This window comes from Mesoplodon bidens (assembly GCF_964165515.1).
Source record: "Mesoplodon bidens genome assembly, chromosome: 12".
Lineage (NCBI taxonomy): Eukaryota > Metazoa > Chordata > Mammalia > Artiodactyla > Ziphiidae > Mesoplodon > Mesoplodon bidens.
In genome coordinates this window covers 63,543,887-63,563,017 of record NC_138168.1, presented here as the reverse complement: position 1 = coordinate 63,563,017, position 19,131 = coordinate 63,543,887, and the positions used below count along the sequence as shown (strand labels likewise).

Sequence of the window (19,131 nt, the reverse complement as noted above, 5' to 3'; positions counted from 1 at the left end):
TGATCACTTCCAGTTGGAATGCTCAAAGAAAACTTCGTAGAGGAGATAGAATCATGAGTCTTGGAGAGAAGGAAGCATTTCAGTGGAGTTGTTTCAGTGGGTGGAGGTAGTGGAGTGGTTATCTCAGTGGGGTGAAGAGAGTGGGGAGATAAAGAGGAAGAATGAACAAAAGCAAAGGGCTTGAAAAAGGTAGATTATTTGACGGGAATAATAAATAGATAATAGAGATCATGTGGTGAGATATTTTTTTAAAGTCTTTATTGAATTTGTTACAATATATCTTCTGTTTTATGTTTTTGGTTTTTTGGCCATGAGGCATATGAGATCTTAGCTCCCCAACCAGGGATCGAACCTGCATCCCCTGTATTGGAAGGTGAGGTCTTAACCACTGGACTGCCAGGGAAGTCCCATGTGGTGAGATTAATGGTAGATACTCTGGAAAACCAGGTTAGGCTAAATTCTAGAGAAACTTGAATCTAAATTATAGAACTTTGCAGTCTATACTGTTGAATAAAATGTAGACGCATTGAGAGTGATTTTCAAGGAAGACCTTGACAAAAGTATGAGGTGATAGAATCTGAACTGAGATAGAAGAAGCTGAATGGAGCAGAAGTAAAAGCTGGGTTATTTTTTTAAAGGAGGAACTGATAGGAGGAGAGATTATCTGTGGAGGTGTGAGTAGTAAAGGAAGAAGTTAATAAAACTGTGGTTTTGAATTTGGATGGTTGGGAGAATGGCAGTACCAGGAAATAAAAATCCTTATAGATAAAGGGTGAATACAATTTTGGATACATTGCACGTAAGACTTCTAAGTGAAGGTATCCAGTGGACTTTTGGGTATGTAATCCTGAATAAAGGTGATGATGGGAAACTCCTGGAGCAGATGAGATTCCCAAAGGATGAAAGATGAAGACAGTGTAGTATAATGTCAAGGACAGAAGTTCCATGACCGTAGTTTGGGAATGAGAATAACAGAGACAAACTGTCAGAGGCGGACAACCAACAGTGGCACCTTCTGGAAGTGGGGAGTATGGACATCCTTGCCTTATTCCCAGGACTTACTTGTTCCCAAACTTAGTGGGGAAGAATTCAGCGTTTCATCGTTAAGTGTGATATGAGCTATAGGTTTTTATAGATTCCTTTTATAAGGTTAAGGAAGTACCTTCTGTTGGTAGTTTACTGACAGATTTTGCCATGAATAAAAGTTTTAAATGGATTTTCTACATTATTGAGATGATTGTATGATATTTTTCCTTTTTAGACTTTGGTATAATGAATTGCATTGATTGATTTTCTAACGTTAAATCAACTCTGCATGGTCATAACATCTTTTTTTCTTTTTTTTTTTAAACATCATTGGGTTCTATTTGGTACTACGTTTTTTTGTTTGTTTGTTTGTTTGTTTTTGCTCTACGCAGGCTGCTCAGTGTTGCGGCCTCTCCCGTTGCGGAGCACAGGCTCCAGACGCGCAGGCTCAGCGGCCATGGCTTACGGGCCCAGCCGCTCTGCGGCATGTGGGATCTTCCCGGACTGGGGCACGAACCTGTGTCCCCTGCATCGGTAGGCAGACTCGCAACCACTGCGCCACCAGGGAAGCCCGCTACTATATATTTTAAAGAAAATTTGCAGCTAGGCCCATGAGAGATATTGATCTTTTTTGTAGTGTCTTTGATTTTGGTATCAGATTAATGCTGGCATCAAAAAATGAGTTAGGAAGTATTCCCTCCTCTTTTGTCTTCTGGAAGAGTTTGTGAAGAACTGATATTACCTCTTCCTTAAATATTTGGTGAAATTCCAAGTGAAAACACTTTGGCTGAAAATTTTCTTTGTAGGAAGATTTTTACCCATAGGTAGACTATAGGGCTATTCAAAGTATCTGTTTCACAAAGTTTTGCTGGTTTGTGTCCTTCAAGTATTTTGCCTGCTTCTCATCTAATTTATTCAAGCTTTTTACATCAAGGTGTGCATAAAAGTATTAACCTCTTAATGTTTGTAGGATCTATTGTAATATTTCTTGTTCATTTCAATTACATCTATTTGTTTTCTGCTGGTCCCATTTACTCTTTGTTTTACATTTCTATTTTCTTGCCTTATTTTAGGTTGATTTTTTTATGATTCCATTAAGTAATATTATTTAGACTAGAAAGAAGGCAAGATGTGAGCTCTCATGTATCATAACTGAAATTCTCTCAATGAAGGGAGAAGTATGATCAGAAGCTGAGGGTGGGGAAATGTTGGCATCTTATATAGAGAAGGTTTAGAATATTTGTCTTGGGACGTCTCCCAGGAAAAGCAAGAGATTAACATGTGGATTTCCAAGCATTAGTAAGGGCACAGCTAATTAAACAGGTAACTGATAAGGCTATTTGGATAGCTAAGGTGTACAATGGTCAAATCTGAAGATGTCTCCAAATAGACCCTAAAAATTGGAGAATGCAAAGAAACACTTATGGAATTACAGTGGTGATTAGGCTATTTCACATTTCAATTTTAGTTTTATTCAAACCCATTCATATTTTCCCTCAATGAAGTTGAAGATATCAGCTTGTTTTAAGACAACCACATTTTTCCAGGAGTCCAGAACTTTGACATAATTGGCATCTGTCTTTTCTGAATATTGAACACACAGTGGTTTACATGAGGCAGATGAGCTCAAGGGATTTTCAGTAAGTCCTGAATGAAGTTTCTCCTGCTTTCTTATAGCTAAGTTATCTGAAAAGCCAGAAAAAGGTGGAATAGCTGAAAGGAATTGGTTTTGGTGAGTGGAAATAAAACAAATGGAAAATTGGCAAGCCAGCTGGATATTTTGTGGGACTAAGGTTTTGGAAACATATTTGCAAGACTAGGATAATTATTCTACTCTTTGAACTGATTACATTTTGTACTGTATTCCTTTTGTTTGCAAAAACTGTGACTACTTGAATCACATAATGAAATGTGAGCTTGGTGTAAAGGCACAGTTAGTTTATCTAAATCCCTTGTTGTCCACAGGCATTGTTATCTCATTTACATACTGAAATCTGTGTGATCAAAAGTGGGAAAACCATAGTATCATAGGAATATTTCATTTGAATTGCTTTCACAATTACAGCTGGTTCTCAGAAAAAAATTTTGGACAAACCCTGACTTCAGCAGTAGAAAAAGTAACATTTTATGTGAAAAATACTTGATAAGATGATTTTGTAGCCAGAAAGATATAAACTAACCCGTCCTTTTCCAGTGGTGGCCACTATGATGTAGAACAGTAAAGAAGGATACAGGCTTGGATCTGACTGCCTAGGTTTCAGTACTGGCTTTACCACTTACCAGCTATGTGACCCTGGGCAAGATGCTAACTTCTTTGGGCTTCATTTTATCTCATACACTTGATCTGAAGATTAAATGAGTTAATACGTGTAACATGATTAAACTATAGAATGTACATAGTAAGTTGTAGTTGTTACCATAGTGAAAGAGGTTAGTTAGGCTCTGTGCATTACCGATAATGTGGGGTCTGAACAGTATCTAGATCTGGTACCCTGGATATCAAATTTACACACACTTGATAACTAATTTAAAAAGGTGCTAGGAGGGAATTCTCTGGTGGTCCAACGGTTAGGACTCTGCGCTTCCACTGCAGGGGGCACGGGTATGATCCCTGGTTGGGGAACTAAGATCCCACATGCCGCACGGCCAAAAAAAAGAAAATAGATGCTAGGAATAGAAATGCCAAATACCATCCATTTGAGTATGACAGTTATAGACAATTTAAAGTTCTTCTCTTGTACACTGTATTTTCTTTGTCAAGCATGCAATCATTTCTTCAAATGTAATTTTAGTGTTAGAAAAACTAATTATAATTATGTTTCAACATGTATATTCTAAATCAAGTCTTTGTGATTATCAAAAATAAAATATCCTATGTACTGAAAAAACAGTATAATTACGGCAAATTTTGTGTCTTCTGTTAGTGATAAAAATTAACAATGTGATTTTTATAACTCTCAATATAGAAAGCTAATGGTAAAAAGCATGAAGAATATTTTCGGGAAAAACCAAACTCAAATTGCAGAAGGGGGAAAGAGACTGGCATTGAATGAGCTCTAACCATGGTTGGCAGTTTTTCCCTCATATACTATTTCACTTATTTATCTTTCAAAATCCACAAAATAAGTATGTATCATCTCAATTTTTTTAATGTTAGAACAGAAGTTCAGAGTTTGACTTCAAAAATTCGTCAAGACATTTCAGAGTAGAGCTGTGGGTCAGATCCTAGTCGTTTGATCTCAAAGCCCATGCCCTCTCCATTGCATCTGTCTGCCTCCCAGAAGTGATCTTACACCATTGAACAAGCTTTGTATGAAAATTATAGCTGAACCACCAAAGCAAAATGTCCCTAGCATTTCAATATCTTATAATTCAACTAGTGTCATTTCTTTCCATATTTTCCCATTGCATTTCATTTTAAAAAACATATGCCATTAAAGGTCTTACTAAAACAACCTATAATCTCAGGATGAGTCTCCTTGCTTTAGAAGTGCAGAAGGGAAGCACCACAAGGTATAATAGTGGAAAAGTGCTGACCCTGGCCCTGGTTCTGGTGTTGCCATGAACTGGTTATTTCATTTGGAGCAAGACATTTCACAGTGTTGAAGTTCTTTTCATTTGCAGAATGAGGAAAAAGTACTCAGTGATTGTGAACATTCATTCCATCTCTTTCAATGCTCTGGGATACTATAAATCCATTACTGCCTTTTCCTGAAGGGCCAGATGTTCAAAATATGGACCAGTTTCCTAGGGAACTGTCCCTAGTCCCAACTATGGAGTATCCCATACTCCAGCCCCTTGGAAATTCCCAGGACTTAAAAAATGACTATAAATACAGGGTTTTGTAATAAGCAAACTGAGAATTAAATTTTTAAGGTGATATATGTATACTCTTAATCTAATTTATTTTCACCCTGAATTTAGGACATCCTAATTTTTCTTTTTCATATTTTCCACAGGATTATTTTACAAATGCAAATAGAGAATTGAAGAAAGATGTTCAGCAAGATTACCACCTAGAATATGCCATGGAAAATAGTACACACACAATAATTGAATTTACCAGAGAACTGCATACATGTGACATAAATGACAAGAGTATAACGGTAAGGAGTCTATCAGTGAATTCAGGCATGAATAGAGTGTACATTTACAACTGGGAAACACTTTACAGAATAAAAAGAAACAAATATTTTAAAATAACCATTAACAACAAAGTCACATAGTCTTCTTTGGAATATTTTTGAATTCTCTTTAGAAGCCACAAAAAACTCTAAGACTATAAATTTCAATGAAGGCAATTTTTGTGTGAATCTAAAATTTTGAAGGGCTGTTTAAAGTGTGTGAGATTTTACCTATAAAAGGTTTTAGCTTCTTTATAAAGTTTTAAAATAGGTAATAGATAAAGGTTGGAAAAATTGTATTACACAAGAGAGAATTATGATACTGAATATTAGGCTGTAATTCATCTGAATTGTAACTGATTCATTTTTGTAAATTTCTAAAGTCAAGATGAATATAGACTGTTGAAAATTGCCTGTTAACATATTATACAAGATTTCTTATTGTCAGACATCATGCAAAAATTAACATCTTTGTGCATATGCAAATTAGGTATTTAGAGGATCTAAAATTGATGTGGTACTTTGAAGGTTTCCATGAATTTCTTGAATCAATTTCATTTTGTATAGACCAACAAAATTATTGTTTTTATTTGGTAAGTCAAAGCTTTAAAAATGGGAATGTAAAAATCTGAAGCAAATTTGATTAACATTCAGCATAAAGGGTAAAATAGGAAGAAAAAAACACATGCAAAGATATGGACCATTTTTTATGTAATATACAGTGCAATTATACTTTAATTGGAGTAGTAATTATAGTTGTTTGACTTAAGAAAGAATATAGCTTTTAAAATAAATAGCTTTTGTCTTATTATTTATTTTCAAAGTTCTTATTACAAAGATCTGGCAAAGTCATCTTTATCTGTGGGGGGACTGAACTGTTTATACCCCAGCAAACCCTCCCCACTGCCCCACTGCCCTTTGGGCAATCTCTCATTTACTTAATGGAAACCGATTTCACTTGACAGTGCTTTCCCTAGTTGGGATACCCCAGTCCCTAGGAAATTCCCAGGATTCATAAAATGACCATAGATAGATTCTAGGATAATAAACAAACCTAGAATCAGAAGTTCCTGCTGTATTTCCACTTTCTGTAAATTCATACATGTGAGTGGGCTAGTGTCTGGGAAAAATCTATTGTGAAAATAAAAATCCTGACCTGGGAAGTCATTTTAATTTTCATTGTATTTATTTGTTTTCCGTAAAATGTTCCATGGCATAAAAATAAGTTTTAATTTTCCCAAACCCCTGCTGCTTAACAAGAGTATTTGCTTGGGAACTACTAGTTTGCTAGTTTGGAGGTTTAGCATGACAATGATTTACCGTTGCTGTAAGCATGAAAGCATAACTACTAAATCAGTTGTCCTTCATTCTATTTTGGAACACATAATCTTGCACGGGGGAGATGATTTCTTCCAAAAAGGAACTTATCTATTTGGATTTTTAATGACTTAATCAGATTTACACAGTTCATGTGAGAGACCATATTGATAACTCCAAATGTCATTATTCTCTGTTTTGAGCTTCTATACCCTGCTTTGAATAGAGTTCTTTAAACTCAATTCAATGGTAAGGAAAGTGCTCTCACGAGACATAATCATGCCCCTGTCTGATCACCAGGAGAGCACGGTGAGGGTGATCTGGGCCTACCACCACGAAGATGTGGGAGAAGCGGGTCCCAAGTACCACGAATCCAGTCGTGGTACCAAGAGTCTGCGGTTATTGAATCCTGAGAAAACCAATGTGTTGTCTACAGCCGTACCATACTTTGACCTGGTAAATCAGGACGTAAGTTTTTTTTCAGGTTTTTATGGTTCTAGGGGTGGGTTTATTGAAAGTGCATAATGGTTTTTAAATTACTGTTTTTAACAGAATGTCAAGAGAATGTGACTTTTGTTCCCCTCTCCTTTTTTTTTAAGACAGGTCCCCATCCCAAACAAAGGTACAACATATTGGTGCCAAATGTTTAAGATTCCTATGCTCCAGGAAAAGCATCATGTAGTAAAGGTATGTGACCCACTCACAGGCTAAACTTAGTTTGTATGAACAGAGGAGAAATTGTTGTTCTTAAAATGAAAATAATATAAAATTTATAGAAATGATTTTCAGTTATTTAAAAGTTACCTAGAGAACAAGGAACTGGCTTATCTGACCCACACACTGTCCTAAAAGTCACTGAATTTAGTGAGAAACTCGGATTGTAGCTAATATTTTGTGTTTTGTCTCCTAATTTTATATGTTTAAAGGTTAAAGTTTTGGGATGCATTTGTACACCTCTGGTTATTTCGTAGGCAACAATTCAACATTTGGAATGGTTGGAATTGCAATTTAAAATAATATATTTATGTAGCAATAAATTCTATCCAGGAAGTTCACATTCCCCAATATTGTTTGAGAATATCTGCTTCATTGAAAATACTGAATATAGTCATAAAAATAACTGTTACAGTATATTTTTGAAAACAGGAAAACAAGAAAGTTGTAGTGAATTTCTACAGAGTTGAAAAACACAGAATGGGGTAGTAAATAAAGCCTAATTTGCCTGTGGCATCTAATTCTCTCCCACCTCCTCTAGGGATAGGTCTCCCAAAACTTTTGCATCTAGTTAGTGACTGAACAAGTATTTAAAAAAATTTACAGGTCCTTGGCTCTGTGCTAGGAATTGTTTGGGCAGTTCCACGGAGGCTGAATATATGTTTCATGCTCTCAAAGAAACTACAGTGAGATTGTAGGAGACATGACCAAGACACAAGAAAGAATAAGATAGAATTAAATAGTGCACACAAAATACTGCAGACATTCAGAAGGCCAGACATTGCCGACTTTTTGTCCTCCCCCAGACTACGTAATGAAGTAGTGTGGATGTGAGAAAGGGAGAAACTTCTAGATTCTGAAATCTAGAGGGAAATATGAGGGTTCATATAGCAAGTTGGCTCTTTAACTATGTGGTCTCAGATAAGTCACTCTGGGGTAGCGCTGCAGGCCCCGTTTCCTCATCTGTAAAAGAGGGCTATTCGTCCCACTTTTCTTACCAACCTCAAAGCATTCTGGCAAAGATGGAAACACTGAGCACATTCTATAAAGTGATTTAAATTTGTTAATTTCTAATGTATTTCTCCAGTGCCACAGATCTGCCTTTTGTTTACAGAATGATTCATAACTACTTAGAGAAGCAAGAGGGGTAGGTTGAGGGAATGTTCATTGAATTAATAAGTAGTCCTAAATATTTGTAGGATATTTTTACAATCAGAAGACTTACCAACAGTGTGACTGTGGATGAGTCAATTCACCTCCATGCAATGTTAGTTTCTATTTCTTGCATGTGAAAGGGGAATGCAAATTCTATTCTTACATACTTAATACAGTGCCTGAGTCCTTCCCTTAAACCAATGAAAAGTCTTTCTCAGAAAAGAGAATGGTATATTTATACATACTGTGTGTCATACATTACTATGCATCATTTGCAGTAAATTTAACTGGAACCTGGCTTAAGGGTCAAATGTAAAACTATAGGTTAAGCAAATGTTTCACAAACCAGGTCTTTGATTCATTTTTCAGCAAATGTTAATTGATAGGATGTAAAGTCCTTAACCACTTACATGAATGCATTTTTATTCTTGTTTTTATTAATGCTAATAATTAAGTTCAATGAAATAAAAACAGTTGTCTACACTTAAGGGATGGCAGTATATGTTCTGACTCTCTATGTAGGGTATTTGCTTAGTACCTCATCCAAGAAGTCTTAGCTAGCTTTCCCGTCACAGGCATGTCATAGTAAGACTCAGATATGTGTGCATCTATTATCTAAGGGTGTGCTTGGAATTAAGTACTTTCGGGTTCACATTGCTGTCTTCATAGGTATCAAGAGGGATCTCAGTGACTGGAAAGGCTTTGGAGCAGTTTTTTTGTTTGTTTGTTTGGTGTTGCTTTGGTTTTTTTTGCAGTGGTTGGAGATCTGTAAGATGACAAAAATTCTTTACCCTGAACAAGAGGGGATTTGAAGGAAGGGTGGCAGGTTGGAGAGCAAGGCTTATACAGACTTTCGTTGCTGCAGGGCAGAGGGTTGGTGGCTAAAATTTTAAACTCTGTTATTACTCATGAATACCACTTATAGACTAGATTCCTGAGCTTGTTGGTAATCCCTAAAATATTTTAAGTCATTAAGTATTATGAAACATTTAACTCTCAAATGAACTCAAATAGGATAATATACAAAAAACAACAAACACAAAAACAAGGGAAAGCTCTATGGGGAAAATAAATTGAAAATATTTAGATTGTATAATTTTTTTTTTTTTTTTTTTGCGGTATACGGGCCTCCCACTGTCATGGCCTCTCCCGCTGCGGAGCACAGGCTCCGGACGTGCAGGCCCAGAGGCCATGGCTCACGGGTCTAGCCGCTGAGCGGCATGTGGGATCCTCCCGGACCGGGGCACGAACCCGCGTCTCCTACATCGGCAGGCAGACTCTCAACCACTGCGCCACCAGGGAAGCCCCTAAGTTGTATAAATTTTGAGATAGTCTTTCAAAAACGGTTTTAATTTGCAGCCTCTGCCAGTTTACAATAAAATTTTAATAAATGTTTGAAGTAGAATTCATAGATTTCTAATTCACCTTAAGAAATTATCTAATTTCCATTCTCTTTGCCTTAGCAGAGATGATTTCTAATAATTTAAGAAAAGTGTATCTTCTTTTCATAGAACCAAAGACTCCTATATTTCAAAAATCCATTGGCTAAGTGTTTCTCCTTATTCCTTATTTTATATCCCACACATTGGCTGCATGAAAAAGCCTCAGTCCTTCTCTGATACAAACAAAAAGTGCTTTCTCAGAAAAAAGAACATTGCTTTTATATTGTATTATGTTGTGTGTCATTTGCAATGAGTTTTAAGAACATATTGATTACACTAGTACTATGAGAAATCAGTTGTATTCTCTGGACTCTATTTCAAAGCAAATGTTTATAATTGAAGTTTAAACTTTGATAGTGTTGTCTAGTATACATTTAGTAGTTGTAATAACTATAAAACTAAGCAAGTAAATAAAATCTATCGGTGGTTTGATCAATGAATACATTTAATAGAAATGACTAAAATTCAAAATACTAATTACAGGTTAAATTTTAATCATATAATGATAAAAATGATTTACTACTAAAGTACAAAATAATAAGGTAAATAATTTCTAAAATTATAACAAAGATAAATAATTTTATCTGTAGGAAAGATGGGATTATGATATAAATTATTGGCCATTCCAATTTACTTGACTCCAGTTTATTGATTTGTATTTTGATGCTTGCAAAAAATGTCTAAAATTATGACTTGAAAATGTTGATGTTGTCACATGACAGATATGGAGATTGTGAAAAAGAAAATTCTTGGTAAATTATATTAAAACCACACTTCTCATATGAGATCATCTCTGTGAGTCCCTCTTGAGACCCACCCTCCAGCCCATCTCCTCATATTTAAGCATGACCCTATTTGAGCTTTGCCAAATATGTGATATTACCCCAAATTTAAAATTTTTAGAGAAAGTGATTCTTTCCACTCTCTGTAGTCAATATAATATCATTATCCCAACTTAGAGTAATGCTTGGATATACTCTGCTAGAAGCTGGGGCTGTCAGTTGTTTTAACACACTTTTTATTTTTCTTGAGGAGCTTTTAGTGTCAAGGGATTTTCCCCATAGATGAACTAAACTTCTAATTCATCTGTTTAAATCTGATGTGTCTTAATCAATTTAATAAATAGTTGTTGATGGCTTATTTTGTTAAAGAGGAGGAAAAAGAAAAACAGCCAGGTTGAATCACCATCCTTAGTCATCTCCCCTTAAAAGAGATGACTCCCTAATAGGGAGGCAGTAGGTGCGTTCTAGGCTTTGATGGGCCAGGGTTGAATCCCTTCTTTCTATTAGTCACAGAATGGCGGGAAAGTTATTAATCATGTACAACTCAGTTTTACATGGGAATGATACTTTCCTGATGGGATTGTTTAGACTAAAGATTAAATAGCAGATTAAAAAAAATTTATTAGCACTTAGTACAGTATCTAACACAGAAGAGTCTTAATAAATTCAACTACTGTTATCAGTCCATTTATTTTCAGTTTTGCTCTCTGAATGACTTTTCATTGAAAACGACTATTTTGTGTGAAGGCCCAGAAAAGGACAAACATCATGTTAGAAGGTTGACTATTGCTGAGTTTTAAGAGAGGATTACTTTTACTAGTTGTGTGATCATGGGCAAAGTATTTACTGTCCTGTACTTCAGTTTCCTCATCTGGAAAAATGGGTATAATAGTTCTCACCTAATAGGGTTGTTATGACCATTAAATGAATAAAAGGCATTTAATATTTGTAATTTAGAACAGGGCCTGGCACATAGTGTTTGTTAAATAAAGTAACTAAATAAAATTATGTTGATCACTAGTGATACACAGTTGCTAATCTGTTAAACATCTTGTTAGGTTTCTGGGTTTCTGAAGGATTCCAAAGCAGCCAACCCTTTCTAGACAGTCAGATTTCCAAATAAAACAGAGATTGCTGCTCATTTCATTTAGGGAGGCCATCTTGAGAACTCCCTGCTCAGGAGAAACGTGAAGTTGAGTGAAAAAAACACTCATCATTCTCCTCTTCAGCAATCTACACAAGAAGTGAAATGCTGTGCTTTATACTTGTTACTGGACAGAACATCTTTCTTGCCATGAAATTAGATGCTGCTATTCTTTTCCATTGCTGGCATTCATAAATCTTAGTGATTTAATTTGGGGAATGTTTCCTAGGATAAGAAAATCTAAGCACAATTGACACTGAATAACCATGAAATGTCCTTGAAGCCAGAGTACTGTATAGCCATGAAATAGTCACTCAAAAATTGATTTTCCTATGCTAGACACACGGCATAAACCTTTGACTTTATATACTAAATTAAATGAACACTGCTGTCTAGTTTCCCTATTATGTTCATTCCTTCTTCTTTTTGAAATAGAAGGACGCCATCAAATGGAGAAATTTAGCATTAACACATTCTGAAACGTCAAGTGTGATAGTGGGTTTCTATTTCTGAAAATGTGCAAGACTGCAGGATTAAATTTAGTAAAACTTGGAAATTCTCAGTGTCAAACTACATGATTTGACAACTATTAGAATGATCTCTTCTCAGTCAGTGTATCTTCTTCCTTTTTTCCCTGAAATGATATTTCAAACTATATTTTAGTTGATGTGATCTTTTGCCCCCTGATGGAAATAGCATTTTGGTTTGTCATCAGGATGCATTTTCACAGACTCCATGCTTTAGTTCTCATTCTTTCATTGTGTGTTTCACTTTACTCTGTGGCAGACTAGTAGGAGTTTGTTATTGACTGTTGACTGAACAGTTGTTTGTATTTTCACCCATTTTCATTCCAACTCTATAGTACTTTTTTGGGTTTCCTGATGTTTCCCTTTTATCTTTTACTAATTCAACCATATTTCCTAAAGGCAAACTTTAGCTCTTCAGATAGATCTATTTAGTATGTTGAAACAAATTAGCTTTCAAAGTATGCTTCATGTAAAAATACTTTCCATTCCTTTTAAATACTTTGCAACACTATATGTGGTTATTAAATTCTTAATACCAATGCATGACCACTGGCACCTGTGGATTTTATCACTGATTGGCAAAACAGATGATTTTTGACCTTCTAGAAAAAAATCGTGCTGTAAAAATATAAGAATCTTCTTCTTTGGGAATTTTTCATCCAATATTTATAAATACCAAAATACCAAAATAATTTTACCCTTATGTACAAGTATATCTAAGAATATCTGAAATGTTGTACAGCTTTTATCTATCAGAGAAGAGACGAAATTACTTGGGCATTTACTGTGGCTAAAACTATAACTTTGAACAGAAGAGAAGTTGGTAAGAGCACCGCCCCTAACAATAATGAGTTGACTCAAATTAGCGCATTTAAAAAATTGCTGACTTAGATTGTTCAGTGCTGCCAAGTTCTTTCTAGACCCTCTTGGGTTATACTGACTTCACGGAAACATTGAAGATTGTCTAGCAACATGGGTGTTCTTAATAGCCACTTGAGAGTGGAGGTAATTGAATTCACTTTGAAAGCATGTCTTTTCATGGAAGTGATTTATTGCTAACTCTGTCACTAATTAGCTTTCTGACCCCAGAGAAAGTATTTAACCTCACCCTGATCCTCAAATTCCTTGTCTGTAAGATAAAGGGATTGGACCAGATGATTTCAATTGGCTCTTTTTTATTTCTAAATATCTATGACTTACTGAAAACTAAAAGTGAAATCTGTGCTGGGGTTTGGATGCCCTGTGGTGTGACTTCCTGATAATGCTTCATTCTCACTGTCCCTGGGCATGCCAGGGTGACAATGCTTAGGACCCCACTGCCTCCCTTAAAGTTAAAAGTCCTCCTTCTTGAAATTAAAAGTCTCCTTCTTTAGTCCCTTGGTCATAGGCTCTCTTAGCATACATTCTGAGGCTTCGGTTTCCATCTGTAAATGGGGATAATAATAGTACTCGTCTCAAATGGTAACTGTCATTATCAAATGAGATAATATCTGTAGAGTTCTTATATGTTTGGCATATATTAGATAGCTCAATAAGTACTAGCTATATTCCCAATTTACACTGGTTTTCAGGTACCTCTAAATCTTGGATATAATCCAAATAAAATAACTCTAAATAAATAGACAACAACTAAATAACTCTAAATCTTGGGAATAATGTCCTTTTAAAATAAGGATAGAATGAAGAGTGCCAGGGTGAGAAGGCTTATAGGTTGGCACAGCGCACAGGATGGACTCTAGAGGCAGGTAGGGGTTGTGTTCTAACTCTGCTTTTCATTAGCTCAATGACCCTGGGCAAACTGAACTCTCAGTGTGCATCTTCCCCTGTGAGTTAGGAAAAACAATTTCCCGTGAAGATGAAATGGTTACAAGTGAAGACACCTGTTGCATAATCGGCTCATAATTGCTTGTTTTCTTCTCTTGATGGGGATTATAGAGATGGATGACTATAAATTCATCTAGTATTTTCTCATCCTTAAAGTCAGGACCGCACTGAAACCACGGTAGGCGGTAAGTCTCTATTTTATTTTGACGAAAAGATTCTCTGGGAATTAGATTTCATAGCTTGTTTCCATTATTCTAAACCAAAGGAAATTTAAGCTAATTTCCTCCTGTTCTGGCTAAGTAAGGATAAAAACCAGCTGGTGACTAACCTCTGGGAAATATTCTTTCACATTCTTAGATCACCCATTAGCCTTCCACTCTATGGCCTTAAATAATTTTCAGCAGACATTAAAAGATAGTTATTCTTCTTTGTTCTCTTTTCAAAATTGGTAAATAATTAACAGCACTTCTATTGAAAGAGTACTAAGATGTTTAGGTTGGATTCTAAATGTTGATGGCACTATAGGATTAAGAAGTATGGTAATATTAAGATATGAATGACTTTTACTTACATAAAGGTAAGTATGTAAGCGAAGTACTTACCTATTTTTTTGCTACTTTAAATACATTATCTTGTTGGATTTTTCACAGCCTCCCTTGAGGTAAGTTGAATTACCACCACTTTCCAGATGAACGCAGTGAGGCATGGCAGACATAAGTAACTTGCTTAACATTGCACAAATTCTGTGAAGCAGAGCCAAGATTGAACACAGATCTTCATAGCAAAACTAGTGGATCTTTCTCTCTACAATACTACTAGCCCAGGACTTATGATTTTTCTAGGTGATATATATCAAGGAAACATAATTTGAATAAGTTCCTCAGTACCCAGGCTACTTTTATGTCCTATAGAATCAGTGCATAGACAGAGGGCTACATGAGCAGATCCCACTGGAACCTTCCAGAAATATCAGTATAAAGATCCTGGGAACTGACTTAGACCTGGTTGGATGGCATTTGAGTACAAAGAGGCCTACTGTTTTCACTCTTGGGGACTGGAAATGCTCACGAACAAGAGATGACACCTATAAAGTTTCATTTGTGATTTAGGAAGTCATTTAAATACGACTCGATTTAGGCTGATTAGGTGAAAGATTATGCATATGGATACAAAAGGGCACGGAACGTTAGATCTCAGAGATGATGTTAGGGAGACAGGAACTTCAGTGGAAAGAGGTAGCTTGCTAATCTGATTGGTCATGTCTTGTAGCATAAGGATCATTGGAAACAAGCCCATAGCCTTCTCTATAAGCTGAGTTACAGTCCTCTTTGGAGTTAAGTGAAAATAATGGCAATGACCTATTTTATTGCCCTTCACTGGCAATGTGAGAAAAAATACTAACATTTCCATTTGGAAGTTAAATGTATGGCAAAGTGCCTAGAGAAAAGTACCCTAAAAACGAGAAGAGCCATGTTGTTGGAGAGAGGTCTTGAAGTGTTGATATCTCCGAGTGGCCTAAGAACCAGACTGAGTGTGGGTTCTAATCCTGCAGTAACATTGGTCAGCTGATCATTCATGTGGCTGAACCTCAGTGCTTCTCAAGAGATTGAATTCATGTTAAAAACACAGTTCAAAGACTGTAAATCTGTATAACCAAGAGGTTGTTCTAAGTGATCTTTAACCCTTAAAATTCTATGACTTTAGTGAAATATTGAAATTGATAAATCTGGAAATGTATAAAATAAATCGACACATTCATACAATTTATAAAATAAACTGTAATAAAAAGTTATACTAAAAATTATAAAAGGAATGAAGATAATTTGTGTGTGTGTGTATTCTCATGGATATAACATGCCAATTTTATTTTGATGTCTATTTTCAATGTAAAAAATTCTATACTTTTCAAAACAGGATGACATCCATTATTTCCTTTTTAATGCAACACTGCGTCTTATAGTTTTTATGAATGGAGCTTTTAGTAATTAGTAGAGAAAAGTATATATGTGGTAGATACAGTTTAAATAAATCAGTTATTTACTATTCAAGTTTATAAGGCTGAACAGTTGTGTTCTTTAAAATATCAAGCCTCTCAGTGCATTTAAAATGAATGTATTTCTACATCAAAAATTCAGATTATACCTAAGAGTTTAATAATATATCTATTTTATGAAGAAGAATATTACACTCACATATCAAAAAAGTTATGGTTGAGTCTTGCTTCATTTAATAGTTATATTTTTCTTGATTCCTAACCTAGGGTACACATTAGAACCATGTGCATGGAATCTTTAGGGATGCAGTCCAGGCCCTTACATTAGTGGCAGTTGTTGCTGTCATTTGGAAGAATTCCTTAAATGATCTTGATATGAACTCTGTGGTTGAGAATCACTGTTTTATATGTATTAAAATTTCCCAGGAGACCATACTTACATTATATTTTATAGCACCTAGTAAAATGCTCTTCATATTACATTGCATCGGTGCATATTTTCATAGTAATACATTGTTTTATTCAACAAATGTTGTAAAAATTGAACACACATCAAACATCTACTATTGAAATGCACTGTTCGTTGTCTGCATGTGAAGATTTAAACAATTTATGGTTTTGAGATAGTTTATTCCTGAGGCATTGGACATTTTTTGTGGAAGTGGAGAGGCGAAAACACCAGCTGTTTCCTGGAGCCACAGCTGACATTCATTATAAAATTTCAACATGAACTAATTCAGATATATGGGATACTTTCTTCTATGAAGGAAAAAAAACATGTTCTAGGGAAATATACACCTCGAAGTTAACTCTATACATTAATGCTTATAATGTAATGGATCCATTTTAGAAACTGTATACGGAAGACCACCTTCCTGACTTTTGAATGCATTCCATTACCAACAAAGAGACATTTTTCATTACTGAAATCCCACTGAATTGCTCTATGTGGAATCTTAAATATTGACTAATGGCCAGACCATGTAAATAACTGTTATTGAATACATAAATGCTAGAGCCTTTCAGCCTTTTAGCTTGGCGTGAGAAGTCCTGAGACTATAAGAGAGGCACTTTGTTTGTGATATGTTTCAGAAATCAGATGTGTACTTAATACACAATATGCTTAATCAGCTAGAAGTATACCTTCATACTATCCTCTAAATCGAAAAGAAGAATCAATGAGTGTCTAGTGAGTGTCCACTTCAGAAAATTCTATGTCTTTTGACAGATACAAGGCAATATAAGACATAACCTTTCACCCCAATGACCTTCCAATCTAGGTGGGGAGAAGAGATGCACACATGCATAACAGAGAAACCCCAGAGCCGGCAAGCGAACATGGTGTCAAACTAGAAAGTACAGGCAGCTGAGGCAAAAAGAAGGGAGAGAGCAGTAAAGTTTTGGGCACAGTCCCATGCTGTATGGAAAGAATCATCTGGGGAAAGTACAAGCAGATGGATCTTAGGTAAGGATCCAGGTGTGGTCAGGATGACCAGGAGGCAACCTCCCTCTTTATGTGCTTCAGCGCCAACATAAAATGAGATGAAAGACAACATTTACTGAGAACACTGTACATTCTGTGAGTCATCAATCCTCATAAAAAAACCCCTAGGAAAGTAGGTAGTAGTATTATCCTCATTTTAGGAAACTGAAGCCCAGAGAAGTTACATAACTTACTCATTGCTGATAATTCTCCTGTTTGTGTACTTTTCCCTGAGGAAGAAATGTCTCAAAGAATCCTTGATGCTCCGGCCAACATCTGCCTGTGCTAGAGCTAACCAGCAGCGGCTGGCTGAACTTTAAATTCATAGTCATATCAGATTAGAATGCAGAATCCCTGCAGTTACTTGTTGTCAGGGTAACTGCATTTTTTGATCAGAGAATGCCTTAGGCATACTACGCCAAAGCCCCTAGTGTCAAATATTGAAAGGGACTGTAGACTGTGGCCTTCACTACCTAAATGGGGTCACTGATTTTATCTTGAATGATACCATTGTGTAGCTTTATCCCCAGTCATGAACTTATAGTTTTACTTAATGTTAGAACTCTGGCAAGTTGCATCATACACTCCAAAGTAGAAACCAAGGCTACCTCTTAACTGCACACATATGTATATAACCATTTCGTTCTTTAAAGAAAAGCTGCAGACAGTTCCTCAGAAGAGAGTGATGGCCTTTCAGTTCTTACGGAAGTGAGAGGTCTTCCCTAGAGCTCCAGTCACTGTAGCGTGACTTCACTATTGAGTTGTTGGACATCCATTTGCATTGTCAACATCAGTCGAGTTTTCTCAGTAGTTTACAAGTATGTAATGCGTGTGAGCTTCTTTATACAAGAGGTTTGTATCACTTAGCTGCTCATTTTGTTGAATCATGGACCTAGAATATCTCAAGAGATAGTTTATTTATTTATTGCCTGAGCTTTGAAAAAATATTTCTTTAAAACTACCCTCCAAAGATGAATGTTTCTCATAATTATTAAAATATTCCATAGACTTTCCAAATTTATCTTTATAAATGAAATTGGATATTTTCTCCATAATAGCTGATTTTAACTTCATGACTTCAAGGCAAATTAGTCCTTTTGAAAGGAAACTGAACACAGTTTCATCACAACAGTAAATACCGTGGCCTGTTATTGAATATGCCCCTCTTACCTTTTATGATCTTGGTATCAGTATATACCCATATGCAAAATGGAAGTAATAATTCCTGTCTTCTCAAGATTACTCTGAAAGTGCTTTAAGAATATTGAATTTTCAAAAACAAATATTTGTTGATTGTTCTTTAGGTACCAGGCACTGTGCTTTACTTACTACTTACGTCATTTTGCAGATGAGGAAACTGAGGCTCAGAAAAATTAGATGACTTTCCTAATGTCACAGAGGATTTAATATTATAAAACATATTCCTGGGGCTTCCCTGGTGGTGCAGTGGTTGAGAGTCCGCCTGCCGATGCAGGGGACACAGGTTCGTGCCCCGGTCCGGGAAGATCCCACATGCCGCGGAGTGGATGGGCCCGTGAGCCATGGCCACTGAGCCTGCACGTCCGGGTCCTGTGCTCCGCAACGGGAGAAGCCACAACAG

The 19,131-nt window shown here is 36.0% G+C and overlaps 1 protein-coding gene across 3 annotated transcripts in view; it reads left to right on the top strand.

The window, feature by feature from the left end:
• MOXD1 (monooxygenase DBH like 1) overlaps positions 1-19,131 on the top strand; it is an 87,463-nt gene that overhangs the window by 16,694 nt on the left and 51,638 nt on the right. For all 3 annotated transcript variants that reach the window (XM_081250944.1, XM_081250943.1, XM_081250945.1), the window contains exons 2-4: positions 4,986-5,132; positions 6,768-6,935; positions 7,071-7,154. In XM_081250944.1, the coding sequence (XP_081107070.1) occupies positions 4,986-5,132; positions 6,768-6,935; positions 7,071-7,154 (399 nt within the window). The remainder of the gene's footprint in view (positions 1-4,985; positions 5,133-6,767; positions 6,936-7,070; positions 7,155-19,131) is intronic.